At 52.1% G+C, this 20,832-nt stretch overlaps 7 protein-coding genes across 7 annotated transcripts; 5 read left to right on the forward strand and 2 right to left on the reverse strand.

Moving 5' to 3' along the window:
- The first annotated feature begins 594 nt into the window (after positions 1–594).
- On the forward strand, positions 595–3,238 carry PSV08DRAFT_37532 (terpenoid cyclases/protein prenyltransferase alpha-alpha toroid). Its single transcript, XM_014226504.2, has 3 exons — positions 595–910; positions 989–2,898; positions 2,993–3,238. Exons 1-3 carry the CDS (start codon positions 686–688, stop codon positions 3,081–3,083), a joined length of 2,226 nt encoding a protein of 741 aa, XP_014081979.1. The 5' UTR covers positions 595–685; the 3' UTR covers positions 3,084–3,238.
- A 133-nt stretch (positions 3,239–3,371) lies between these two features.
- PSV08DRAFT_221191 (WD40-repeat-containing domain protein) lies at positions 3,372–5,030 on the reverse strand. Its single transcript, XM_014226503.2, has 5 exons — positions 4,661–5,030; positions 4,503–4,608; positions 4,033–4,443; positions 3,833–3,971; positions 3,372–3,760 (listed from the first exon to the last, which is right to left on the reverse strand). Exons 1-5 carry the CDS (start codon positions 4,986–4,988, stop codon positions 3,602–3,604), a joined length of 1,143 nt encoding a protein of 380 aa, XP_014081978.1. The 5' UTR covers positions 4,989–5,030; the 3' UTR covers positions 3,372–3,601.
- A 738-nt stretch (positions 5,031–5,768) lies between these two features.
- Positions 5,769–6,504, forward strand: PSV08DRAFT_289350 (uncharacterized protein). The gene is made up of 2 exons (XM_014226502.2): positions 5,769–5,882; positions 5,972–6,504. Exons 1-2 carry the CDS (start codon positions 5,791–5,793, stop codon positions 6,411–6,413), a joined length of 534 nt encoding a protein of 177 aa, XP_014081977.1. The 5' UTR covers positions 5,769–5,790; the 3' UTR covers positions 6,414–6,504.
- A 375-nt stretch (positions 6,505–6,879) lies between these two features.
- Positions 6,880–11,554, forward strand: PSV08DRAFT_221194 (uncharacterized protein; the record flags this gene model as incomplete). Its single annotated transcript, XM_014226501.1, has 2 exons — positions 6,880–6,927; positions 7,025–11,554. The coding sequence occupies 2 exons, from the start codon at positions 6,880–6,882 to the stop codon at positions 11,552–11,554; spliced, it is 4,578 nt and encodes a 1,525-aa protein (XP_014081976.1).
- Positions 11,555–16,666: 5,112 nt separating this feature from the next.
- On the forward strand, positions 16,667–17,838 carry PSV08DRAFT_289366 (ankyrin repeat-containing domain protein). Its single transcript, XM_014226499.2, has 2 exons — positions 16,667–16,907; positions 16,960–17,838. The coding sequence occupies exons 1-2, from the start codon at positions 16,712–16,714 to the stop codon at positions 17,406–17,408; spliced, it is 645 nt and encodes a 214-aa protein (XP_014081974.1). The 5' UTR covers positions 16,667–16,711; the 3' UTR covers positions 17,409–17,838.
- A 289-nt stretch (positions 17,839–18,127) lies between these two features.
- Positions 18,128–19,032, reverse strand: PSV08DRAFT_246411 (uncharacterized protein; the record flags this gene model as incomplete). Its single annotated transcript, XM_066092335.1, has 2 exons — positions 18,128–18,620; positions 18,680–19,032. 2 exons carry the CDS (start codon positions 19,030–19,032, stop codon positions 18,128–18,130), a joined length of 846 nt encoding a protein of 281 aa, XP_065949352.1.
- Positions 19,033–19,374: 342 nt separating this feature from the next.
- PSV08DRAFT_246412 (uncharacterized protein) lies at positions 19,375–20,238 on the forward strand (the record flags this gene model as incomplete). The annotated part of the gene is made up of 1 exon (XM_014226497.1): positions 19,375–20,238. One exon carries the CDS (start codon positions 19,375–19,377, stop codon positions 20,236–20,238), a length of 864 nt encoding a protein of 287 aa, XP_014081972.1.
- Between the last annotated feature and the right edge of the window lie 594 nt (positions 20,239–20,832).

Genomic DNA, 20,832 nt, shown 5'->3' on the forward strand with positions numbered 1-20,832 from the left:
TCCACGGAAGTGGAAGTGGACTCTTGCCGTGTGCGTGCAATGCTATTAATGAAATCATCCGGCGACTTTGCGGCGCATGGATAAAGGGGCAGTGGCAACAATTAAGGCTCGCCCGAGCCGAGTCGATCATCGCGCGCGTACCTGCCAAGACGTCTGCCCGTAGCCGACCATGTGCAAAGTCAGGGTGGCGAGTGGAAATAAATCGGGTGAAACCGTGGCTTGTTTGATACGAAGAAGCTGACAGACGTCGGGTAGAATGGTTTGGCCATAGTTGCGATTAATTAGTTTTGAATCAAGATTGTCTGGGTTGGCGGGAGTCGGCCGTGGGTGGGGGGCGGCGCTGGGGATCAGGGTCCAGGGCAGGGCTGAGCCGGACAAAGTTTGCAAAGAGAGATATTTCCATGTCGATTGAAAGGCAGGGGGTTTGGTAATATACAAGAGAGATGATGGCGCGTCTTTGAAAGTGTGAGAACAAACTGAACCTGTTGCTTGGCTTTCAATATGCTGTTAATCGCCGGCGGACGAATAGCACCGTCGCCTTTCGCGGCGCGTACTATCCCTGCCAAGATGTACGAACATGGTAACTCACCGCAACAGACGTTCACCACATCCGCAATCACATTCTTACGTATGGAGGAAACAATCCTCCAGCTCCCCAAATAAGCTCCCCGGAACAGTATATACCATGGCACATGCCAATGGCACTGCGAAGCATGACGCGCCCCAGAGAATCTTGAACGATGCAGTCGGAGTGACCAAAAACAAAGATGGCCATAAAAAAACTGACTACACAAGATGGAGGCTGAAAGCCGATCGTGGATGTCAGACATGGCATTATCTGCAGACTGACGAGGAGATGAAAGCCTGGCCGCAGAGCACCGCCGACAAATACTTCCTAGGCCTCGACACTGTTTGTTTAATTCCCTTCCTTCAGCCACCCCGGCATGGCTAAACACTAAGGTTTCAACATCCCCACTGACTGGTGTAGGAACAACCAAAACTCAAGCCTGCAAGGACACCCCTCGAGGCTGCGGACAATGGCCTCACCTTCTTCTCCCAACTCCAACTCCCGCCAGGCAACTGGGCCTGCGAATACGGTGGCCCAATGTTCCTGCTCCCCGGCCTCGTCATCGTTTGGTATGTCACCGAGACACCGGTTCCAGCCTCCCACGCAATCGAGATCATAAACTACGTCTTTGCGCGAGCACATCCAGAAGATGGTGGGTGGGGACTACATATTGAAGGCGAGAGCACCGTGTTTGGAACGTCTATGAACTACACCGTGCTCCGTCTACTAGGCGTGGATGCTGAAGATCCGAGGATGCGCAAAGCGCGAGAGACGCTGTGGAAGCTGGGTGGCGCACTCAACGCGCCACACTGGGCCAAGTTCTGGCTGAGCGTCTTGGGCGTGACGTCCTGGGACATTGTCAACCCATGTCCGCCCGAGCTATGGCTGCTCCCAGACTGGGTTCCTATTGCGCCCTGGAGGTGGTGGATTCACATGCGCCAGGTCTTCCTGCCCATGTCGTACGTCTATGCAAAGAAATGGTCGTATCCGCTCAATGACCTTACCCGCCAATTAAGGGCGGAGCTGCTCATGCAGCCATTCGACACCATCAACTTTGGAGCACATCGGAACTCGATTTCGCCCACAGATAACTATCATCCCAAGTCTATTTTCCTCAAGGTGTTGTTTTGGTTCATAGTTGCTATATGGTGGCCTTTTCTTCGCACTGAGCGATTAGCGAAGCGTGCAGAGGAGCATGTGCTCTGGCTCATTGAGGCCGAAGATGAGAATACCAACTACTCAAACTTGGGCCCGGTCAACGGTCCCATGAACACATTGTGTGTGTACATTAGAGACGGCCCTGATTCTCATGCCGTCCGTGAGCATCTCAAGACACTTCCAGAGTTCATGTGGGTCAAGGACGAAGGCATGCTTATGAATGGTACTAATGGTGTTCAATCATGGGACACATCGTTTGTGATCCAGGCTGTCGAATCGTGCGGCTGGTCCAAGGAAAAGAAGTGGGAACCTATGCTAAGGAAATCACTCGAGTTCATGGAGGACCAGCAAATTCTTGAAGAAACCAGAGATCAGCACGCATGTTACCGCCAACAGCGTAAAGGTGCGTGGGGCTTCAGTACACGCAAACAAGGATATACCGTTAGCGACTGCACCTCAGAAGGACTCAAGAGTGTCTTGATTCTCCAAAAAGACAATCAATACCCCCAACTCATCAACGAGCGCCGCATGAAAGACGCCATTGACGTCCTCCTCACCATGCAAAACGCCTCTGGCGGCTGCGCATCGTACGAACCTACTCGCGGCAGTGTCCTCCTCGAGCATCTCAACGCCGCCGAAGTGTTTGGCCGCATCATGATCGAATACGACTATCCTGAATGCACCACGGCCGTCGTAACCGCCCTGCACATGTTCCAGCAACACTACCCCGACTACCGCTCAGCCGAAATCTCGGCCTTCCGCGACCGCGCCGTAGCGTACATCCGCGACGCCCAGCGGCCGGACGGCTCCTGGTACGGCAGCTGGGGCATCTGCTTCACCTACGCCGGCATGTTCGCTCTCGAATCCCTCAAGTGCTCGGGCGAGCAATACGACAACTCGGAGCGTGTACGCCGCGCCTGCCAGTTCTTCCTCGACAAGCAAATGGCTGATGGCGGGTGGGGCGAGACGTACAAGAGTTGTGAAGATGGCGTTTGGCGTCAGCATCCTCAGACCCAGGTCGTGCAGACTGCGTGGGTCATTATCGCCATGATTGAGGCTGGGTTTCCCGACAAGGAGCCCCTGCGTAAGGCGGTCAAGTTGATTATGCAGAGGCAGCAGGAGAATGGAGAGTGGTTGCAGGAAGCGATTGAGGGGGTGTTTAATAAGTCTTGGTGAGTTTTTTTTCTTTCTCTCTCTCTTTTTCTTAACGCTTCTCTCCTCCCCCTTTTCTTCCTATTATGAATCCAAGACTAATGAGGATATTAGTATGATTTCCTACCCCAACTACAAATTCATCTTCCCCATCAAGGCGCTGGGTATGTATGCCAAGCGGTTTGGAGATGAGGCAATCTTTTGAGAGGTAGGAGGGGGGTGAGTTGAAGAAGGCAGTGTGAGGGGGAGGGAGTAGTGAGTGTGTTTTCAAATAAACGAGGCCGGGTGATAAGGGTAATAGAAATGGTAGATGAATAATGGAACGAAGTAAGTAAATGGGAAAATCAATTTTAATGCACTTTTTTTTTTGGAAACTTCCACTCTTTCTTTCCTTCTTTCTCCTCGATCAGTTCAGGTTTTTTTACTTTTTCCTTGAATGATTAACGATTTGCTTTTTGTTATGGCTGATTTGCAAGGTGTTGCACAACGATTATCCATCTAAACATTAGAATTATCGCTGCTTGCATAACTTTTGTTTTTTTTTAGCTTGGGTCTTGCAACAGGACAATTTGTGTTGTTTTGACAAAGTTACATGGGTCTTCTATCAAAACTTTTTTTCTTTTCTTTTGCGAGTTATGGGCCCTTAATCACGCCTTTTGGGCCAAGACACCACACTGCTCCTTTTTACGTATAGTAAGAGAGGGAGACACAAATTTGTCTTATCTAGTACGGCTTGAATCTAGCCTTGTCCTTGTCTTTCTTCTCCTTGCGCTTCTTTTTCGTCGATGCCGCGGCGTCGTCACCTGCGTGCATGTCTGCGCTGTCTGAAGGCTTCCACGCGCGGATCTGGCTGTCTTCGCCACAGGTGTATGTGGTGTGTGTCTGGGAGATTTTTGGGGTTAGGGACGGTGTACGAAGTTGATGATGGAAGTGAAGAGGTGGTGTAGCACTCACGTGTATGTCGGTGAAGAGGTCGCGAACGATTTCTTCGCCGTGGGCGCCTGCAAGTGAGGTGGCGTTTGCAATATCGAAGGCGTAGTCCAAGGGGCCGTTTGTGCCTTTGGTTATGGGTGTAAGGGTGGCTTGTTTTTCGCTATGTGTGATCCTTTAGTTCATGAAACTGTGACTGTAGAGTTCTTGTCAGAACGACGTACCTGTGTCTTCCGGCTGCTATACATGGCTGCGCGCCAATCCAGCACAAATCAATTACATACTCGCAGCCCAACTCTTCTCGAACGTCACCGCACACCTTGGGCGCTGGCTCCTCTTCCTCCTCTTTCTGGCTCTGTAGCGCGTAAAAACTCACCGTCTCGTCTGTGCCAATGGCGTACATGTCTGTGCCGGGATACAGGAAGCCTGCATGGGCGATAGCGGAGCCGTGGTTAACGACTTGGTACAAAGCGTCGTCTTCATCTGCCTGAGTGCTGTCGAAGATGTTGACGAGACCGTCTGTGCTGGATGAGAGGAGTAGGTTTGGAAGGGAAGGGTGCAAGGAGAGGTTTGTCACGGTGTCTGTGTGGGAATCTATGTAGGATCGTAAGGGTGCTGAGAGATTGCGCTGGTCCCTGGGAATAATTTAGTATGACCTGAGGGCCGATGGGTTGAAGACGTGATGGGAAAATACCAGATGTAGACTGGAGAGCTGTTGGGTCCGTCTTCTGGGTTCTCAATGCCGGCTGCGACAAAGTTCTTCTCGGCATCGCATACCAGTGCTGAGATGAGCTTGTGTGCTGTACCGCTCGTCAACTGCTGCCCCGTAAATCTGGAGTATTTAAAACTAACGGCTCTCGATTTGCAAGACCCTTTGCTTGCTTCGCTTGTCCCAGAATCTAACCAATCCATCTCTTCCTGCAGTCGCGACTACGTTGCTGGGCGCATCATTTGCTCTTTCTAGACACGTGATGTTGTCGTGGGCCTTGGCGATGTGACCGTCGGGTCGTAGATCTGCTGTCAGAAAGCGGAGAGAGTCGTCCGATGATATTAAGGCTAGTTGGTCGGTAATAGAGTAGGTAAGAGGGTCTTGTCGTGGCGATGTGGAGATGATCTTGTAAATGTATGAGCCAGCTGAAAACCCGGCGTCGGTGCTGGCGATTTCTCTAAAAGGCGCCATGTCGAGCGAAGCTAGAACAAGTATTTGGTATCACCAGGGTCGCGGCGAAGGTGTAATTGTCACGGACGATGAGGTTGGATTGCATTAAGGTGATGGGGAGAAATTTTCACAGCAATGAGCGCGAGGTCTTTGCCTCACCTCATGTCCAGTGCACATCATGAGTCCCTGTCATTCAGGGTCGCAATTGTAATGTCTCGACTGTGAGAGCAGGGCGCATTTTAGATGAGCATGTTCCCTGAAAGGGGCATAGGTAGTAGGATGGTAAACTGACGTAGGCGCGTCCTGATGTTCAGCACAGAAATTGCCAGCACTACTCGTCACATCATGTTGCTTCACAGCCAGCGACACAGACGCCATCTAAGCAGACAGCAGCATCACCAACACATGACGTATGTATGTAGCCTTGATATGAAACTCGTGCAGACACAGCTTTCGTCGACACAAGCGATTAATACAGGCAATCCCTCTCCGATCCCTCCAAAAGCCCCATCCGCTGACATAACGCCAGCAGACAAAGTAGGCCGTCACTCCTGCAGTTCAGCACGTCAAGCGCTCATTGCCGGCGATATCGAGGTTCGTTGGAGAAGAGGAAGAGCATGGCGGGCGCACGCGAGAAAATATCGGATGTCAGCGAAGCGAGTGACTAAGCAGCGTAATGCGGATCAGCTGATTGGCCAGACGGGGGACCTCGGGAATCGGGAAGATTTGGGCTGGCGAAGGGTAGCACGTGTATTGACGACGACATCATTCACCCCTCAACCACCTCTCGACCGACAGTCAATTGCTATCGGGACACACCATCATGGCTTCTCAGCGCATTTTCCAGCTCGGCCTGCGACGCGCAGCTGCGCCAGGCCTGAGGGTGCAGCCTGCGGGACGCATGGTTCAGCGGAGGTATGTCATAGCACCCTGCAAGAGCACCACGACGAAGCTCTCCTCAGCCACCCATCCACACCAAGAGCCATAGTAACAAACCAATGTAGACTCGCAGCGACCGAGCATGCCTCCCAGTCCCAAGCTGCTGAGATCCTGGCAAAGCAGCGCATCAACCGTCCGGTCTCGCCCCACCTTGCCATCTACAAGCCCCAAATCACCTGGATTGCCTCAGGGCTCAATCGTATCACCGGTCTCACTCTGTCTGGCTCTCTTTACCTCTTCGGAATCGCATACCTCATTGCGCCCTACACTGGATGGCACCTCGAGACACAGTCCATGGTCGCGGCCGTTGCTGCTTGGCCCGCAGTGGTCAAGGCTGGTGTTAAGACTTTCTTCGCACTTCCCTTCTTCTTCCACTGCCTCAATGGTGTCAGGCATTTGGCTTGGGATATGGGTGTTGGTTTTAAGAACCAGCAGGTCATCCGTACTGGCTGGGGTGTTGTTGGATTGACAGCCATCTCGACCATTTATTACGCTTTCCTGGCATAAACGAGCAACGGCTGGTTTAGAGCAAGATTGGTCTTGAAAAGAAAAGTCGATGAAGAAGTGGGGATGGTTGGAGTGCGAAAGGCCGTCGGACTCTAGAGGCATCAAGCAACAATGGGAACAGGAATGGGGCACATTTGGAGCGGTAGTGAGGAATCCTACATGTATTGTGTGTATTTTGAATCCAACATAGCATGTGCAGCCACATGCGAACAAGTATCAAGAGTATTTCATTTTGTTTCATGTGTTCCTTGGTTATATGAGGGACTGGATTCAGTTAGAATCTAGTACTTGAGCATTGCGGCATGGAGCAAGCCTATTGTACTCCTCGCTAACCCTACGGCACGTGATTACGTGTCGAGTGTGCATCATCCAATTGGCGCGTAACCGTGTCGGTTGGATCCGAGCGGCAAAGGCGAAAACCAACATCACAGTCTTTTAAAGCCGCGGTCTGGGATGCGTCGTTGCAATGGAGGAATCACAGGCCTCCACGGCGCTTGGTGAGGACTTGTATGATGTGAGCTCCCGTCTTGCACATGCATTGAGTGATGAATAGCGCGACACCTAACCCCGGTCGCCGATCATTCACGTCGCTGAACTGACGCCACTTTCAGGATCCATCTCAGCTCTCCCAGGCCCTTCGGCAACGGGCCTGCAGCGACAAGCCATTCTTCTTCACCACCTCGACCGAGAGCCAGCCATCGGACAGCCACGGTCACAGCCATAGCGCCGCACCCTTCTTTGATCGCGGTGCTTCCCCACGACGCGCCGTCCATGCGAACCATGTGAAACCCGTTCTGCCCAAACATCACAGCGCACCCACGAGCACAGGCAACCCAAAGGAACCGGTGGCGATACCAAAGATGTTCAGCTTTAATATGACGGATGCGCCGGGGGATACGCAGCCTGACAGCCAGATGCTCAAGACGTGGACGAGCGGAATTTATTCAACGACCGATGCCAAAGACATTCCCAAATCGCTCTTTGTTGAGCATGGTGACGAAGATGGTGACGACTCGCCTACAGACGAAATGGATGTTGTTGCATCGAGCCAGGACCAGCGCATTCCTACACCTACAAGCCCTACCGAAATTGGTGACTTTGCGCAGAACAGCCTCGCACCCACAAGTCCGCTCAAGTTTCAGACACCCGCATTGGCAGGCAGAACAAGAGGCAGCTCAGGTCCAATGCCTAGCTCGGCATTACGGTCGAACACGACGCCTGGCACCGGCACTTCTGCAAACTTATTCTTTCCAGCACTAAGCCATGGAGGCGAAGGGGTTGCACAGCACATTTCCCTCACACAGGCCTTTAACAATACCCAGGCACCCACTTCGCCTGTAATAGGTGGAGGTGCAACTGACGACATTATCTTTTCACGCCCTTCTCCCAACTTCTCACACATACGGCACTCGAGTCCGATACCAGCGTACTCGAGTCAAATGAAAGTCACCCAACCCGAGACGCCGAAATCCGACCCTATAGTGCGATCTTCCAGCCAGCCACGCGCTGAGTACGTCACAATGAAGCAATCACAGGAGAGACGGAAATTATCGGTAGGAGAAGAGCATGGAGCCCTCGTGGAGCAGGACAGCTGGGAAGAGTTGTCTCGCAAAGTGCGGGCCAAAAAAGCAAGAGAACACGCTCATCGCCAGGCTGCCAGGTCCTTATCCAGTGTCTCAGCGCCAACCCCTGTGTTATTGCGATCGGCTAAGGAACGAATGAACACCGACTATCCGTCCCCCGAAAAGTCAAAGACATCGCGAAGCGGAGTGCATAGTGGAGTGGACGACTATGACGTGACGATAGATGAGCAGTCACAACCTGTCGCGGAAAATGAAATGAATGAACACAATGCCGATGAATCGTCGCAGCAGGTGCCTGATACCGCACGGACTACGAGGAGACGTAACAGTAGCGATAACAACGTGCAAGTACCCAAAACCTCTTCGCATCCTCACTGGACTCCCTCAGGCCCACTTTCACGAGACTCCTCTCAACCAAATATACAACCTTCATTGCTGCACCGAGAATACCAACTACAAGAAACCGGATTACAGCACAGTCTCCATCAATCATTCCAACCGCAAAGCAGCAGAGAATCAGTGGCCGTAATGGACTCTCAACCAGACGTCACTGCCGATTTCGATAGTGTCCCACGACCAAAATCGCTACGCTTTCCTTCATCACCATCAACAAACCAATATAGCATCAACCAGACGACAATGGCTACCAAGACGGGATATACAAGCCAGGTCATTTCATCTTCTATACCTCCAATGCCACCCAAGTCGAGTGGCGCTGAAGACGAAGTGACACCCGAGGGCGAAGAGCGGGTACCCAGCAGCCCGCCACTTCTGCCCCCTGATGATGCCGAGGCTGGAGATGGAGATGTGGAATACGATGAACATACGTACGACGAATATACAGAGGGAGTTGTAGAGCAAGAAGGGTTGTTATCCCCAATAATTGACGAGGGTACAGCCATGGATGAGGAAGACGATCTGCCTCTAGCAATGCAAGAGCTTGTAGGTGAAGACAACATGACAGAAGACCAAGGAGTGTATTCAGAAAAAGAAGAGCTCAACTTACTCAAGCCTGCGGAAACACATGTGAAAGCCGACCAAGTGTCAGGGACTTCGAAGAGTAGAGATGATGCATGCACTAACAAACAACGCGGGCCACCACGTATGCAGCGTCAGGATACCATTCCAGAAACAGATGCACTCGAAGAGACGCAACCCTCGTTCTTCCCATCCAAGAGCTTGGAAGAAGTTGCAGAGGGTGATACTGTTGTTGAGAACGAACCGAACGGTAAGGGCCTTCTGCAAACGGCCAGAGAAGATCGTGACGGATCTCCTTCCAATATGCCAGCACCCATCGGTTCAAATGACAACGGAAGCGATGAAATTCTAGAAGGTGACCGCATCCGGTGTTTGGACGATATCTATAATCTTCCTGAGACTCAGCATTCAGCAAATGAAGAAGATGTGGAGATGCCTAGACTGAGCGGGCTGGAGGATGATGACGGCGATGTTTTCATGCAGCGATCTTCGCCAGTTGCGCCATCTGCGAAGCGGCGCAAGGTCACATACATTGCCAAACGCAAAGCCTTTCGGGATTCACCGAGAGCGACGACTGATACAGAGTCGCTTTCAGATCCTCCTCCATCGCCTCATCTCAACCAAGTCCAACTAGCACTCGAGGAGACCCAGCCAGCTATGCTGCCTCATGAGCGTGAAGAACAGAGTGTGCTTGCAACGGTCGATACAAGAGAAGAAGAAGCGCGGCCTTCCTATACGCGAACGACCTCATTGAAGTCCAAAGTTCTGCCCAAACCCTCTAAACCTCGTAATCAGCGACAGGGTGCATTGAAATCTGTTTCAAGAGATCTTTTACGAACCATGTCTTCACCTGTACAATTGCCCACAAGATCAGGTGGATCTGTTCGTGCCCAGACTAGCAGCCCAGTTACGCCTACGAAATCTCGGGAAGCTGTCGTGAAGCAGTTAACAGACGTCGACATGGCCGACGTCGGCAGCCAAACAGCCGTGCCTGTTAGCTCTGTCGCCCAGCCGGCCGACTTTGAGAAAATGGATGTAGATCTATCCCAGAGAAGTACAACTCCACCTGAAATTGTTGTGCCAAATAGGGTTTTCGCATGCTGGCCAGGAAGCCACTATTACCCTGCTACGTGTATTGGTCGTGCAACAGCTCGCCAGCTTCAGATTCGTTATGACGACGGTAACATCACATACATGGACGCGGCACATGTAAGAGCACTAGACCTTCGCAAGGGTGACCAGGTCAAGGTGGATGAGCCGGGTATGAAGAAGAACGCGTACGTTGTGGTGGGGTTCAAAGATAAGATAAATGATCTTAGCGGCGAAGAGTTTCCAACTACTGATCAGCGTGGGCACATGACAATCATTCTGGAAGAGAGGCCAAGGGAAAGTTTACCACAGGCCAAAGCGCTTCAACCATCTGCACACATCTCAGTACCCATGGCAAGCATCTACCTGACCGCTTCGCTCTGCAAGCGACTTCGCGACCGATCCTTTGCATTGTCATTAATGATCTCGCCAACCAAATCAGTCTCACACATAGGTACTCCTATTGCAGACCCTTTGACTACTCCTTCATTCACTCGGCGCGGAACGGCAGTGTTGTCTTTTCTAAAAGACGTTACCACACGAGCTGCTTCAGTAGCTTCAACAACCCGATCTAGCAGTGGTTTATTCGCAAACATGGCTTTTGTAATCACTTCCACGACAGCGGATGTGGACAAAGATAGCGTCACCAGACTCATCAAAAGCAACAATGGCCAAGTACTAGAGCATGGGTTTCACGAACTCTTTGACTATGAGCCAGAGGAGGCCCCACCATCTTCTGAGAATCGTCGGATATCAAGTTCTACTTTCGAGGGATCGAATGGCCTGGTACTCAAGCAGGCATATAAGGACCTAGGTTTTGTTGCACTTATTTCGGACGCCCACTCTCGCAGCACAAAGTACATCCAAGCTCTCGCCCTCAACGTTCCGTGTTTGCATGTTCGTTGGATTCACGACTCACTCAACGCTTCTCGCGCTGCCCCTTTTACACGCTACCTCTTGCCCGCCGGTGTCTCAAAGTTTCTCGATCCAAACGGCGTCATCCGCTCACGCACAATGGCCCCCTACGATCCAGCCAGCGAGGATACCACTTTTGCGCAGATAATCCAAGGCCGCGACCTGCTTCTACGTGGCCAGAATGTCCTTCTAATAACTGGCAAATCAAAAAAGGCAATCGAGAAACGCCAGCCGTTCATCTTTCTCTCACATGCCCTCGGGTCCGCAAACGTCGGTCGCTGCACTGATGTAGCAGCTGCATCAGACATGCTTGCCAATGGTAAGTGGGACTGGGTTTATGTAGACAATGACGAACACGGTGTCACCGAGGCTGCGGCTGCGTTACTCGGCACAGAGAAACCTGCAGCTGTAAGTGGCAAGTCTAAGAAGGGGGGGAAGAAGAGGAAGAGAGACGTTGATGGTGAAGCTCAAGAAGAACTTTTTATTAAGGGAGATCTTGGGAACAAAACCGTTAGAATCACTTGTGCAGAGTTTGTCATTCAGAGTTTGATTCTAGGTGCGCTGATCGAAGAGTGAGCTGTCTGTCTTTTCTTCCTTCTTCGTCGCCCTTTGGTATGTGTAGTAGACGGGTCTTTTCTTCTTCTTCTTTTGTCTATCTTCTACGAGCGCGTTTTGTGTCTGATATGAGTGATTTTGGCGTTTTGTATTCTCTTCCTCTGTGGACAAAAAGGGAGGGTACTTGAGGGCATTTGAAATGTGCCCTAGGTGTGAGGGTTCATCTCTTTTCTTCACATTATATACTGTTCTTTTCCTCCATGTACTATTACCACCACATAGCATGACGAACAGTCGGCTTCTTGATATCATTTTGTTGCTTCTGTTGCTTTCCTGATATCGTCCTAGTGCATAGGATTAGTTCTATGTTCTCACCCGTATAAAGAAAGTCTTAGGGATGACAGTAGAGACAGCGAATACAAAATATTACAGGAATCTGTCCCTCTTCCCTAATGCTGCACTACCTCCCTCCTACATGCCCAGTGAGTACAGTTTTGTTTCCTTCTGTTGTAGTTGTTGTAGTCTCATTCATCTCTACACATTACGGCATCTGACAATACTCGGGTTACACTCGCTACTCTTTCTTACGGCCTCTCGGTCCTGATATCTGCTTTTCCTCTCGTTTTTAGTCACACAGACTTGCAGTATATATTAGTAGAGTTAATGTTGAAAAAGACACATGAGAAGAAAGGACGCTGCAAAGACTTCTATCCCAGTACCCTTGCTAGGCATACGATATCGTTAAACAATGAATTCTAAACTAAACACACTGCTACTGGCTTTTCTTCCTAGCTCCACAATCGCCATGTGCAAAAATCAATGTAACCGCATACTACCCAGAAGACAAGCAAGGAGTAACAAACCCGACATGCCATCTCCCCTCTCCATCCCCCCATGCCCACTCATCCCTCGAATTCCTATCACACCGCTCCCTCCCCCTCGGCACCTCGGCGCTTCGGCGCCCAAAGTGCACAAAACGACCAGTGCTACCCAACAACCCCTCCCATGATCAAAATTACCAAAACGAACACGAGTGCGTCATCATCCCAGCCTAACCGGCCCATTAAACATGTCATCTATCTACATAACCTAGAGGACTTATGTACAAACCTACATAACGCACGTCCATGCTCCAAGGACTGAAAAACCTGCACCTTGTATTTACCCGCTCGAACCCTTACCTACATGTACGTATACTTGTCGACAGATATATGTGCACAACAGATGAACGTGCAGTAATATCCTGTGTGGAACAATGCTTACGCCTGTCTACGTCAAAGAAAAGCACAGAGCTCGCAATGTATACTACAAAAAAAATTTTACTCTCGTAGGCGTAACGCTCTCATCAACTATTTCCCTACTATGCAAAGCGAAAAAAAAAAGAAAACAGTCTTCGTACTATTCCCAGCATACACACGCGTACTATAGCCTTTGCATATTAACTGGGCCCTTTGAATCAGATTACGACTAAGTATAGTAGCAACAACAACAAAAAAAAAGCCGCATGGGGCTAGCTTAGCGGGAAAGCTGTGATCAATGCCCGGACTTTCTGTCTGTCTGTCTCTCTCTTTCTCTTGCTATCTCACTCACACTCACACCCAGAGAACTAGAGAATACGTAAAGTAAATTAAAAAAAAGGTTTGAAAAACGTATGATGCCAAATACAAACAAAATGAGCCCACACCAAACTAGTGTAGAAAACCCCTTGAAACAGTGTAAACGTAATCGTTTTTTTCCCTCTCTCTCCCATCTGTCACAATCTTTGTCATAATACCTTCGTATTTGCCAAATTAGCTGCCCCCCCTCTTCTTTCGGGGGAGGTATCCACAATGACCGCTAAAAAGGCAGACAAGAGAGAGAGAAGAGAGATAGGCAAAATAGGGTAAAACATCGCAACTAAGTTTTGATCTTTAACCATGGCGCCGCCGCATAGACTTCTGACAGTTAACCCGCTTCTCCCCCCCCCCCCCCACCCCACACACCCCCACCCCACTGTTTCAAAAACAAACAATCCCCTCGTTCCTTATCGTTCGCCAAAAAAACGTTTCCCACGAATAAATGCAATCATCAGGTGAACCCTTATATTCTGCCTGAATAGCATCCAACCCAACGCCAAGCCGGCAGGAAGAGGGGGATAAGGGAAGGGAACTTAACAGAGCAAGGATCAATGTGGTATAGTATGTATAATGACCTACAAATAGACGTTCGAGAAGCCCAACACAAAAGACATGTACAAGTTCCGCCTTCCCGTTCGGGGCTTTTTTTTTTAACAAACCAATGCACACACACAGTGCTTCCAGAAACAATCGGGAAGGTGGAGCATGTACTTTAGCCTCATTTTTGTCTCTTCCCTTGTCCCTCCGGTTTCTGCAGCCGGAAAAATAGGGAAAAAATTTATATTTCTAGCGAGGGTTGTCAAAAAGCTCGGACGGTAAGATGTGACGGACGGGAAGAAATGTTCATGGGCAGCTCGGCAGATGTAATTTGTTCCGTTGTCTGCTTCGGTTGGCAAATAATTAAAGAAGTCTGTCAGGATCTTCCCGCTGGTACATGGCCCGCTTCGGGGGTCTCGAAGGGGCGACTGCTTGTTTGAGATTTGGCATGTGAATCCTTAAGACCAAGGCCTCGTGAACCTACTCCTTGCCTAGACGCCAACACCAGCTGCCGGTCCGCCTCGAGGCGGCGCACAGGCACAGGGAGCAATTTTAGGTACCCATTACCCTTGCTTGTCAAAGCGCAACAGCAGCTAGGGATGCTCGGAGCCGCCCTTCTCACGTAGCGTAGATCGACGGCTTTTGTCAACCCTACGTACCTACAGAGCCTCCATGGAGAATTCAGATGCTTTGCCGACGTACGTATAACACGATGTCTTGCATTGGCTCTTATGCGACGTCAATGTAGCGCTGACCCGATGCTTCCGCCACCTCCTAGCCGACGTATGAGAGATGCGTACACGAGCTAGGAGATCCCTCTCTGCCAAGTTTGTTCATTCGAACAACCGCACTCGCGTGACAAATGTTGGTCCAAATGCAGCCACACGGCGTAGCAGGAAGGTCCAACCGGCTGTGTCGTACGGCGTCCACTCCTTCGAATGTAATACGCTCAATAGGGCAATCGATTAGTAGACATTCGGTACATTGCCGCAAAAAGCAATACTTGTCGACTCGGCTTCCAATACCGCCTTTGTGTCCCATACAAGAAGACCCTTGCACTGGCTCAGCTGTGCCGTCCGAGTACGCGCGGGGTATCTTAGTGTGCATCGAAGAAAGGTAAAAGCAAATTAGCTTTGCAAGCGTCGGTGGCACAGCAAACACTGATGGTGTGCTAAAGCAGCGTTGGCAAGCTCCGTAAGAATATTGGTTGTCCTATCGAGGTTGACTCGGTCGGCCACTGCCACGTGCGGTACCTTGGAAATGTAACGTAGATTGCCTTGATACAAATGCATACATACACCGACTTGTACTGTAGGGTCGATGGAGGGGGTCCTTGTACATTGTTGCAGCGTCGGAAGAAGGCGCATTGGCAACGAGCATGTACTTCCATCTGTAGTGATATGTGCGCAAAAAAGCTTCATTGGATTCCAAGTACAAATGCGAGCCGTACGTGAATTTCCACGGGGGATCTGTGCTGTTTCAGCCTAGTGAAGGTGTAATTGATCAAATCTAGTAGAGTTGCGTGGTTGCGTGTTATCAGTCGGAGGGCACGGCTGCTGCTTCGTATGTTGTACGCTAGTACTCTAGAGTGGAAGCTTTGAGCAGCGGAACACCATCCATCCTTGGGAAGGGACACAGCCATCAGCTTCATGGACAAGAAGCAGACAGGAGCGCCTTGACAAACACGGCGTACCTGCAGACTGGTCTCCTGCATTGTCACTGGTGTGTAAATCTGGGCTCGGTTGTCATCCGACGGACAATATACCCATTTCATTTAGGTCGATATTAACGTCCGTGTCGATCCAAGCTTATTGGGAGTTAGTAGTGCTTGTACGATTTGACACATCAAAGCACGGGACAAGTAGCATTAAGTAAGTATGTAGAAGTTTGTGCTAGATTAGTGTCATATCAGTGCCGAGGGCCGATCTTTCATGTGCGTGGAACCGTTGGCGAACATTGCGATGTAAAAGGGAAAGCAGCAGGGGTTGATGTGATGATGCTCGCACCGAGGCACGTAATGTACCTAGGCCCGTTATGATCTCGGATCTTTGCGGGCGGACCAGGTTCATGGATCGAAACTCTTGTGCCAATCTATTACCTGACAAGGGTCAGCGGAACGGCAGTGAGGTGGCCTGAGACCCCCGTTCAACCGTCAAGCGACATACCCTGGATTTGTTGAATGAAGGATTTTGGCTGCACAGTTAGTCCTAAGCATGTCCGCTGGTGATGCACTCTGGCGTAGGCCTAGGAATGTTTTGATTGAGCCAATACGGGTTTTATGGGAGCTGAAGGGCAAGCGAAGGGTACTTTGCTTGTTTGTATGTTCGTTGTGCTGGTCTTGCGCCTCAACAATGCAAGATGTTTAAATCAGGGCTCCAGAGGCTCCATGTTTAAGCGGAGAAGCAGACAAACTCAGTCTGCTCCGTTGTGGCAGAGTTGACAGTCAACGCAAGGGCGGAACATGCCAGGATTGACCTTGCGTGCGCTCGAAGAGACAGCGGCTCTCAAGACAGTGGATACGGGTGCGGCTACTGGCTCGTTTCAGCCACCAAAGTGGGCGGCATGATTGGGTAGATCCGAGTGGCGGCCGGAAAAGAGACTGGGCCGTCAATCTGCACGCCATACATGGTAAGTACAGGGCTTACCTTCTCTAGCGCTTCGACAGATTGATTGCAGTGCTCGTCCATCAAGGATGCGTGATCTGCAGTCAGGGGTGCAGCATCAAAATGACTTTATGCTGACGAAAGGACAACGACAGGTCGAATGTGCCGACCGTATGTGTGAGTGAGAGAGAGAATGGTGTACGGCCGAGAAGCCCAGCGTGCATGCAACATGGACAGGCGGGGGGGATGTGAGAGGGTGAGGAGGCGCCGCGTCAGTTCAGCCTGACAAGAAAAGACGCCGAGACGCATCAGGACTAGCGTCTAATACCCCGCCCCCGCCTTCCTCCTTCGGCGAACCCAGCCCAAAAAAATTGTTTGCACAGAATTATCGAGCAGACATCCAAACGCAGCGTACAGCAAATATGGCAGGCTTGGATGAAGATACCATAGACGACATCCTCTACCTTGCGCGCACAAATGAGGCGACTGAGCTCGATTCGTTTCTCTCCGAACTGTCAGCTAAAGCTAAGCAGTCCAAGGCCGAATTACTGACCGCGGCCATCGATCCGTATTCTAAGAACAGCGCACTGCACTATGCTGCTGCCAACGGCCACAATGGTACCTTCCTAGAGCCCTGATACTACACTGCCAAATCTGACCCACTGCCTAGACGTCATCAAGTTGCTCTTTTCGACCAGCACCGAGAAGCCTCGCCCAGAGTTTCTTAATGCAGTCAACGAAGCAGGCAACACCCCGCTTCACTGGGCAGCGCTGAATGGCCACCTTGAAAGCGTCAAACTTCTGATAAATTCAGGCGCCGACGTCACCATTGTCAATCGAGCAGGCCACGACGCCGTGTACGAGGCGGAAATTAACGACAAGAACGACGTAGTTGACTGGCTGCTCGGCGCCGTTGAAGAACTGGAAAAAGGCATCGGCCAGACTGGTGAGGGGTCGGCCGAAGAAAGTGCTGACGAGGATATGAGGGGTGCCAACATGGACAGTGCAGAGGGCGATAAGACATCCCCACAACAGACGGCAGTTGGGTCAGCGGTGGAGAATGCCCGGCAACAGATGGAGCACTTGAATACCCAGGATAGCATGACAAAGGATGGTTGAGCAGCCGAAAACCGTTGCCGGCAATCGATGTGCTTTGCTTGTAATCTATCGGCTTGCAAGGAAGCGTATATGCTGAGTATGACGGAACGCCGGTGCAGCAAGCCTATCGCTGCATGGTATGGTCTGCAGTTAGCACGACCGCGTCTGTGCCGCACATGATCAGAGTTGTGGTGCTAGTAGGGAGGGTTGAAGACCATGCATGCGGAAGATGGAAACAGAAAGAGAAAGAGAAAGAGAGAGAGAGAGAGACAGATTCTAGACCGAGGGCGTGGCAGACGGACTGTCATTGCATCCTACTCTAGGATAAGCACTACAGCGAACAAGACCGCTTTTCGGTCTTTGACATGAGTTGCAACCCGGGCCTCTTGCTCCTCCTAATGGCTCTATAGACACCTCTAGACCAAAGAATAAGGAATGGGATTGCCGTGATCTGTCATCACTTGTTCGAGCAGACGCTGAGAGCGTGGGCGTGCCCGTGCAGGATGTGTATCTTCGGTGGCGCGACGCTAAACAAACAACCTCAAACGTAGCGTGGGCTTTCTTGCAGGAAAAACGTGTCATATCCATGAATCAAAGGTACAAAGACCAAGCAAGTGTCAGGCCCTACCTGGGAAGATGGGTGCAACTTGATCACGTCAATGGCACTGCCCATGCCTAGGTCGCATTAGTGGACGTATTGACTTTGTCGTCTTTTTTTTCTTGCCTTACCGCCCATATGTTCAGTCGGAGCGGAGCCAGGCTTTGCGCTTCTCTTCTTTCTTCTCCTTGCGCCTCTCGTTGTATTCCTTGAGTTGCTTCTTGGAGAGAGTTTTTGCGCGGCGTTCTGCCTTGAGACTACGGCCATCGTGGCTGTTTGCAGCGGCATCTACGTCGAAAAAGGCATACATTTGCCTTTTGCTTTTGTTCTCGTCGTTGTGAAGCTCCGGTCCTTGGCCAGCTTGCTGGAACTTGCCAGTGAAGCGGTTAAATTGAGCAGTAGCGGAGTAGTCATGTCCCGCTCCATATGGTGCGTTGAGAGTGGCAGCGGCGGCGGCAGCAGCAGCCGCTTCTGCCTCCTCCTCTTCCTTCGTGGCTTCCCTGGCGTAGTCTGCGTTAGGATCGTAGCTGCCATGGATTGCGGGATTGTATCCACCCCACTTGCGGCGGGGAGGAGAGCTAGTTCCAGGCGCGCCAGCGGTTGAGGCTATGGCGGATGAGCTGCTGGCATAGTTTCTGTCGAGTTCACGTATTAGGCTAGGAAAGACAAACGAAGACGATGATAGTTAGCAAACCTGTCGTACGAGCCATATGTATACGTGGTAGCCTCTGGTACGCGGGGGTTCTCCCACTGCGAGACACCCGTCTTGCGGTTGTAAAAGTACCATGCGCCGGCGTTGTAGTCCCACTTGCTCTCCCAGCCATCGTCTTCAGCATCAGGAACGGGCTCGTCTGGGAGCGGAGGCGCGCTGTCGTCATAGGGAAGCGGAGCCTCAGCACCCGGCGCGTAGCTTCCGTCGCGGTTGGATGCAGCCACTTTGGCAGCCTCTGGGGTGGTGGAGCGGCCGTCACGGGGCGGCGTGGTAGCAGCAGCAGCAGCTGGCGGAGACTTGGGCGCCTCGTCCTTGTCGCCGTGCTCAGGGGCCATGGCGAGTGTTCACAGTGCGCTCAGGCGCGATCAAATAACCCGCCAAGTCAGAATATATGTATGCGTCATGCACGCTGTGGCGGCGAGGATGCGAGCAGGAAGGAGTAGCAGTAGTGGTGGTGGTGGTGTTGGTGTTGGTGTTGGTGTTGCGCATGCCACACTGGGTCACGGCTGCAGAGATTCGGGGCTCGCTTGGCACGCACCCGCTAGTCGCGTAAGCAAGCCGCTAGCGGGCATGTGACCAGGGCACTCACTCCCGGCGACGCTCGTGTGGATGCATGTACTACTAAGCGGACGTCCTATTCCCAGAGCAGAGCATTCTGCTGTCTGTACGTACCGTGCATGTACGTCCGCTCCTACTACTGCTGCTACCCCAGCATCGCCACTGACTCGCAAGCCGCCTCGCTTCGGGCCATACTCAACGGCGATCCGCCTGTGCCTGGCTTTGTCGGTGATGTCGGTCCTCTGCGTCCAAACGCCAGGGTGCGAGTGCGAGCGCGAGTGTCTCGTAGTCCTCACTCAGCATGTAGGCGTCATCACAGGCTGCGTGGGCCACGACACCCGTCCCTAGATCGACATTACAGCAGCCTCGCCCAGCTGGACGCCATGGATGGGCACGGCGTAGGCACGCCCACTGACGGAGCGGTACTCTGTGACAGCATGCTACCATGTGTCAAGCCACCAAGGGCTGCCTCCGGGGCTTGCTCTGCTTCTCTGCGCCGCCCCGCGCCCCAGCAAAGCCCGGCTTGGACGAAAGCGAGCCAGAGACGTCGAGCCGTTCGGGGCGGGTCACGATGGCTTCATGCAAGCAAAGCCAGAGGCGTTAGGGGGGATCCGGGATGCGCAGCAATCGAGATGGGCTCCATCGGCCGCTCAACGGCTGGTGTGAGGCCATTCCGATTGGCCTCAGCCGCCGCTTTAGCACGGCCACCGACGTCTCCTCCCCAGCTGACAGCACCAAGGCAGGCCAGCTTCTTCAAGTTTGCACGCCCATGGCCCGGCCCTGCTGGCGATACAGGGCCGGCCGCCGACACCCACTGGGCCTCGTCTTGCTTGCCCTTCTCGACCGACGGCCGCTCGTCTGCCTTTGCCTTGTCCTCGCCTGCAGCCAGTGCATCCTTTCCCGTGGCTGCGCTCCTTGGCTACATCTGCTCCTTGGCCCCAATCCACGCAGCCCCCATTGGGCAGAACCGCTCCAGAACCTAACGCCAGGTCCCAAACTTTGGCGGCAGAATAGCAAGGCCATGTTCACTGCATTCCGTTCCCATGCTGCATGATCTGCACAGGTCATTAGCGGTAGCTGCGGTTGGCCAGTGCTGTCTTGGTACGATCTGGGGCTCACATCGCCCACGCGCCATCCATAACTGCAGTAACGTGCATCCGTCTGCATCGCTCTCACCACGCTACCCTGTCCCCAGACGGTATCGACTCGATAGCTGCAGCCAATATTCCGGCTGGCTTGTCCACTACCCCCGGTTTGTCCTAGCATCTTCGGGTCTCAAACAGCGACGAGCTCCACGACCATGTCCCTGGCGGTCCGTCACTGCACGCCACTGGCATGATAGCTGGCCTATTTTGAAGCCGCGGTCGCTTCCCTTCGGAACCTCTTCTTACAAGGGCGTCCTGGTAAGCTCTTGACTGGCCGAGCACAGGTCCCGCTGTCGTCCGCCCACCTCCACTTCTGTTACCCGGTATTATCGTATTTATTGCTATTGTCCTTTGCCTTCGCGACCAGGCAGTCCAAGCATTGTCCGCTGCGTGCTCGGTGTCGATTGCGCTCACAAGGTGCCTGCGCCGCAT

Source organism: Bipolaris maydis (assembly GCF_028858645.1).
Source record: "Bipolaris maydis strain C4 unplaced genomic scaffold PSV08scaffold_5, whole genome shotgun sequence".
Taxonomy (NCBI): Eukaryota; Fungi; Ascomycota; class Dothideomycetes; order Pleosporales; family Pleosporaceae; genus Bipolaris; species Bipolaris maydis.

Coding starts and splice junctions, on each gene's coding strand:
- PSV08DRAFT_37532 (XM_014226504.2), top strand. CDS start 686: ATGGCACATGCCAATGGCACTGCGAAGCATGACGCGCCCCAGAGAATC. Junction 911..988: donor ACTTCCTAGGCCTCGACACT/GTTTGTTTAATT, acceptor TGACTGGTGTAG/GAACAACCAAAACTCAAGCC. Junction 2,899..2,992: donor GGGGTGTTTAATAAGTCTTG/GTGAGTTTTTTT, acceptor TGAGGATATTAG/TATGATTTCCTACCCCAACT.
- PSV08DRAFT_221191 (XM_014226503.2), bottom strand. CDS start 4,988: ATGGCGCCTTTTAGAGAAATCGCCAGCACCGACGCCGGGTTTTCAGCT. Junction 4,609..4,660: donor GGTCTTGCAAATCGAGAGCC/GTTAGTTTTAAA, acceptor CGAGCGGTACAG/CACACAAGCTCATCTCAGCA. Junction 3,972..4,032: donor ATAGCAGCCGGAAGACACAG/GTACGTCGTTCT, acceptor GATCACACATAG/CGAAAAACAAGCCACCCTTA.
- PSV08DRAFT_289350 (XM_014226502.2), top strand. CDS start 5,791: ATGGCTTCTCAGCGCATTTTCCAGCTCGGCCTGCGACGCGCAGCTGCG. Junction 5,883..5,971: donor GGACGCATGGTTCAGCGGAG/GTATGTCATAGC, acceptor AAACCAATGTAG/ACTCGCAGCGACCGAGCATG.
- PSV08DRAFT_289366 (XM_014226499.2), top strand. CDS start 16,712: ATGGCAGGCTTGGATGAAGATACCATAGACGACATCCTCTACCTTGCG. Junction 16,908..16,959: donor TGCTGCCAACGGCCACAATG/GTACCTTCCTAG, acceptor CCCACTGCCTAG/ACGTCATCAAGTTGCTCTTT.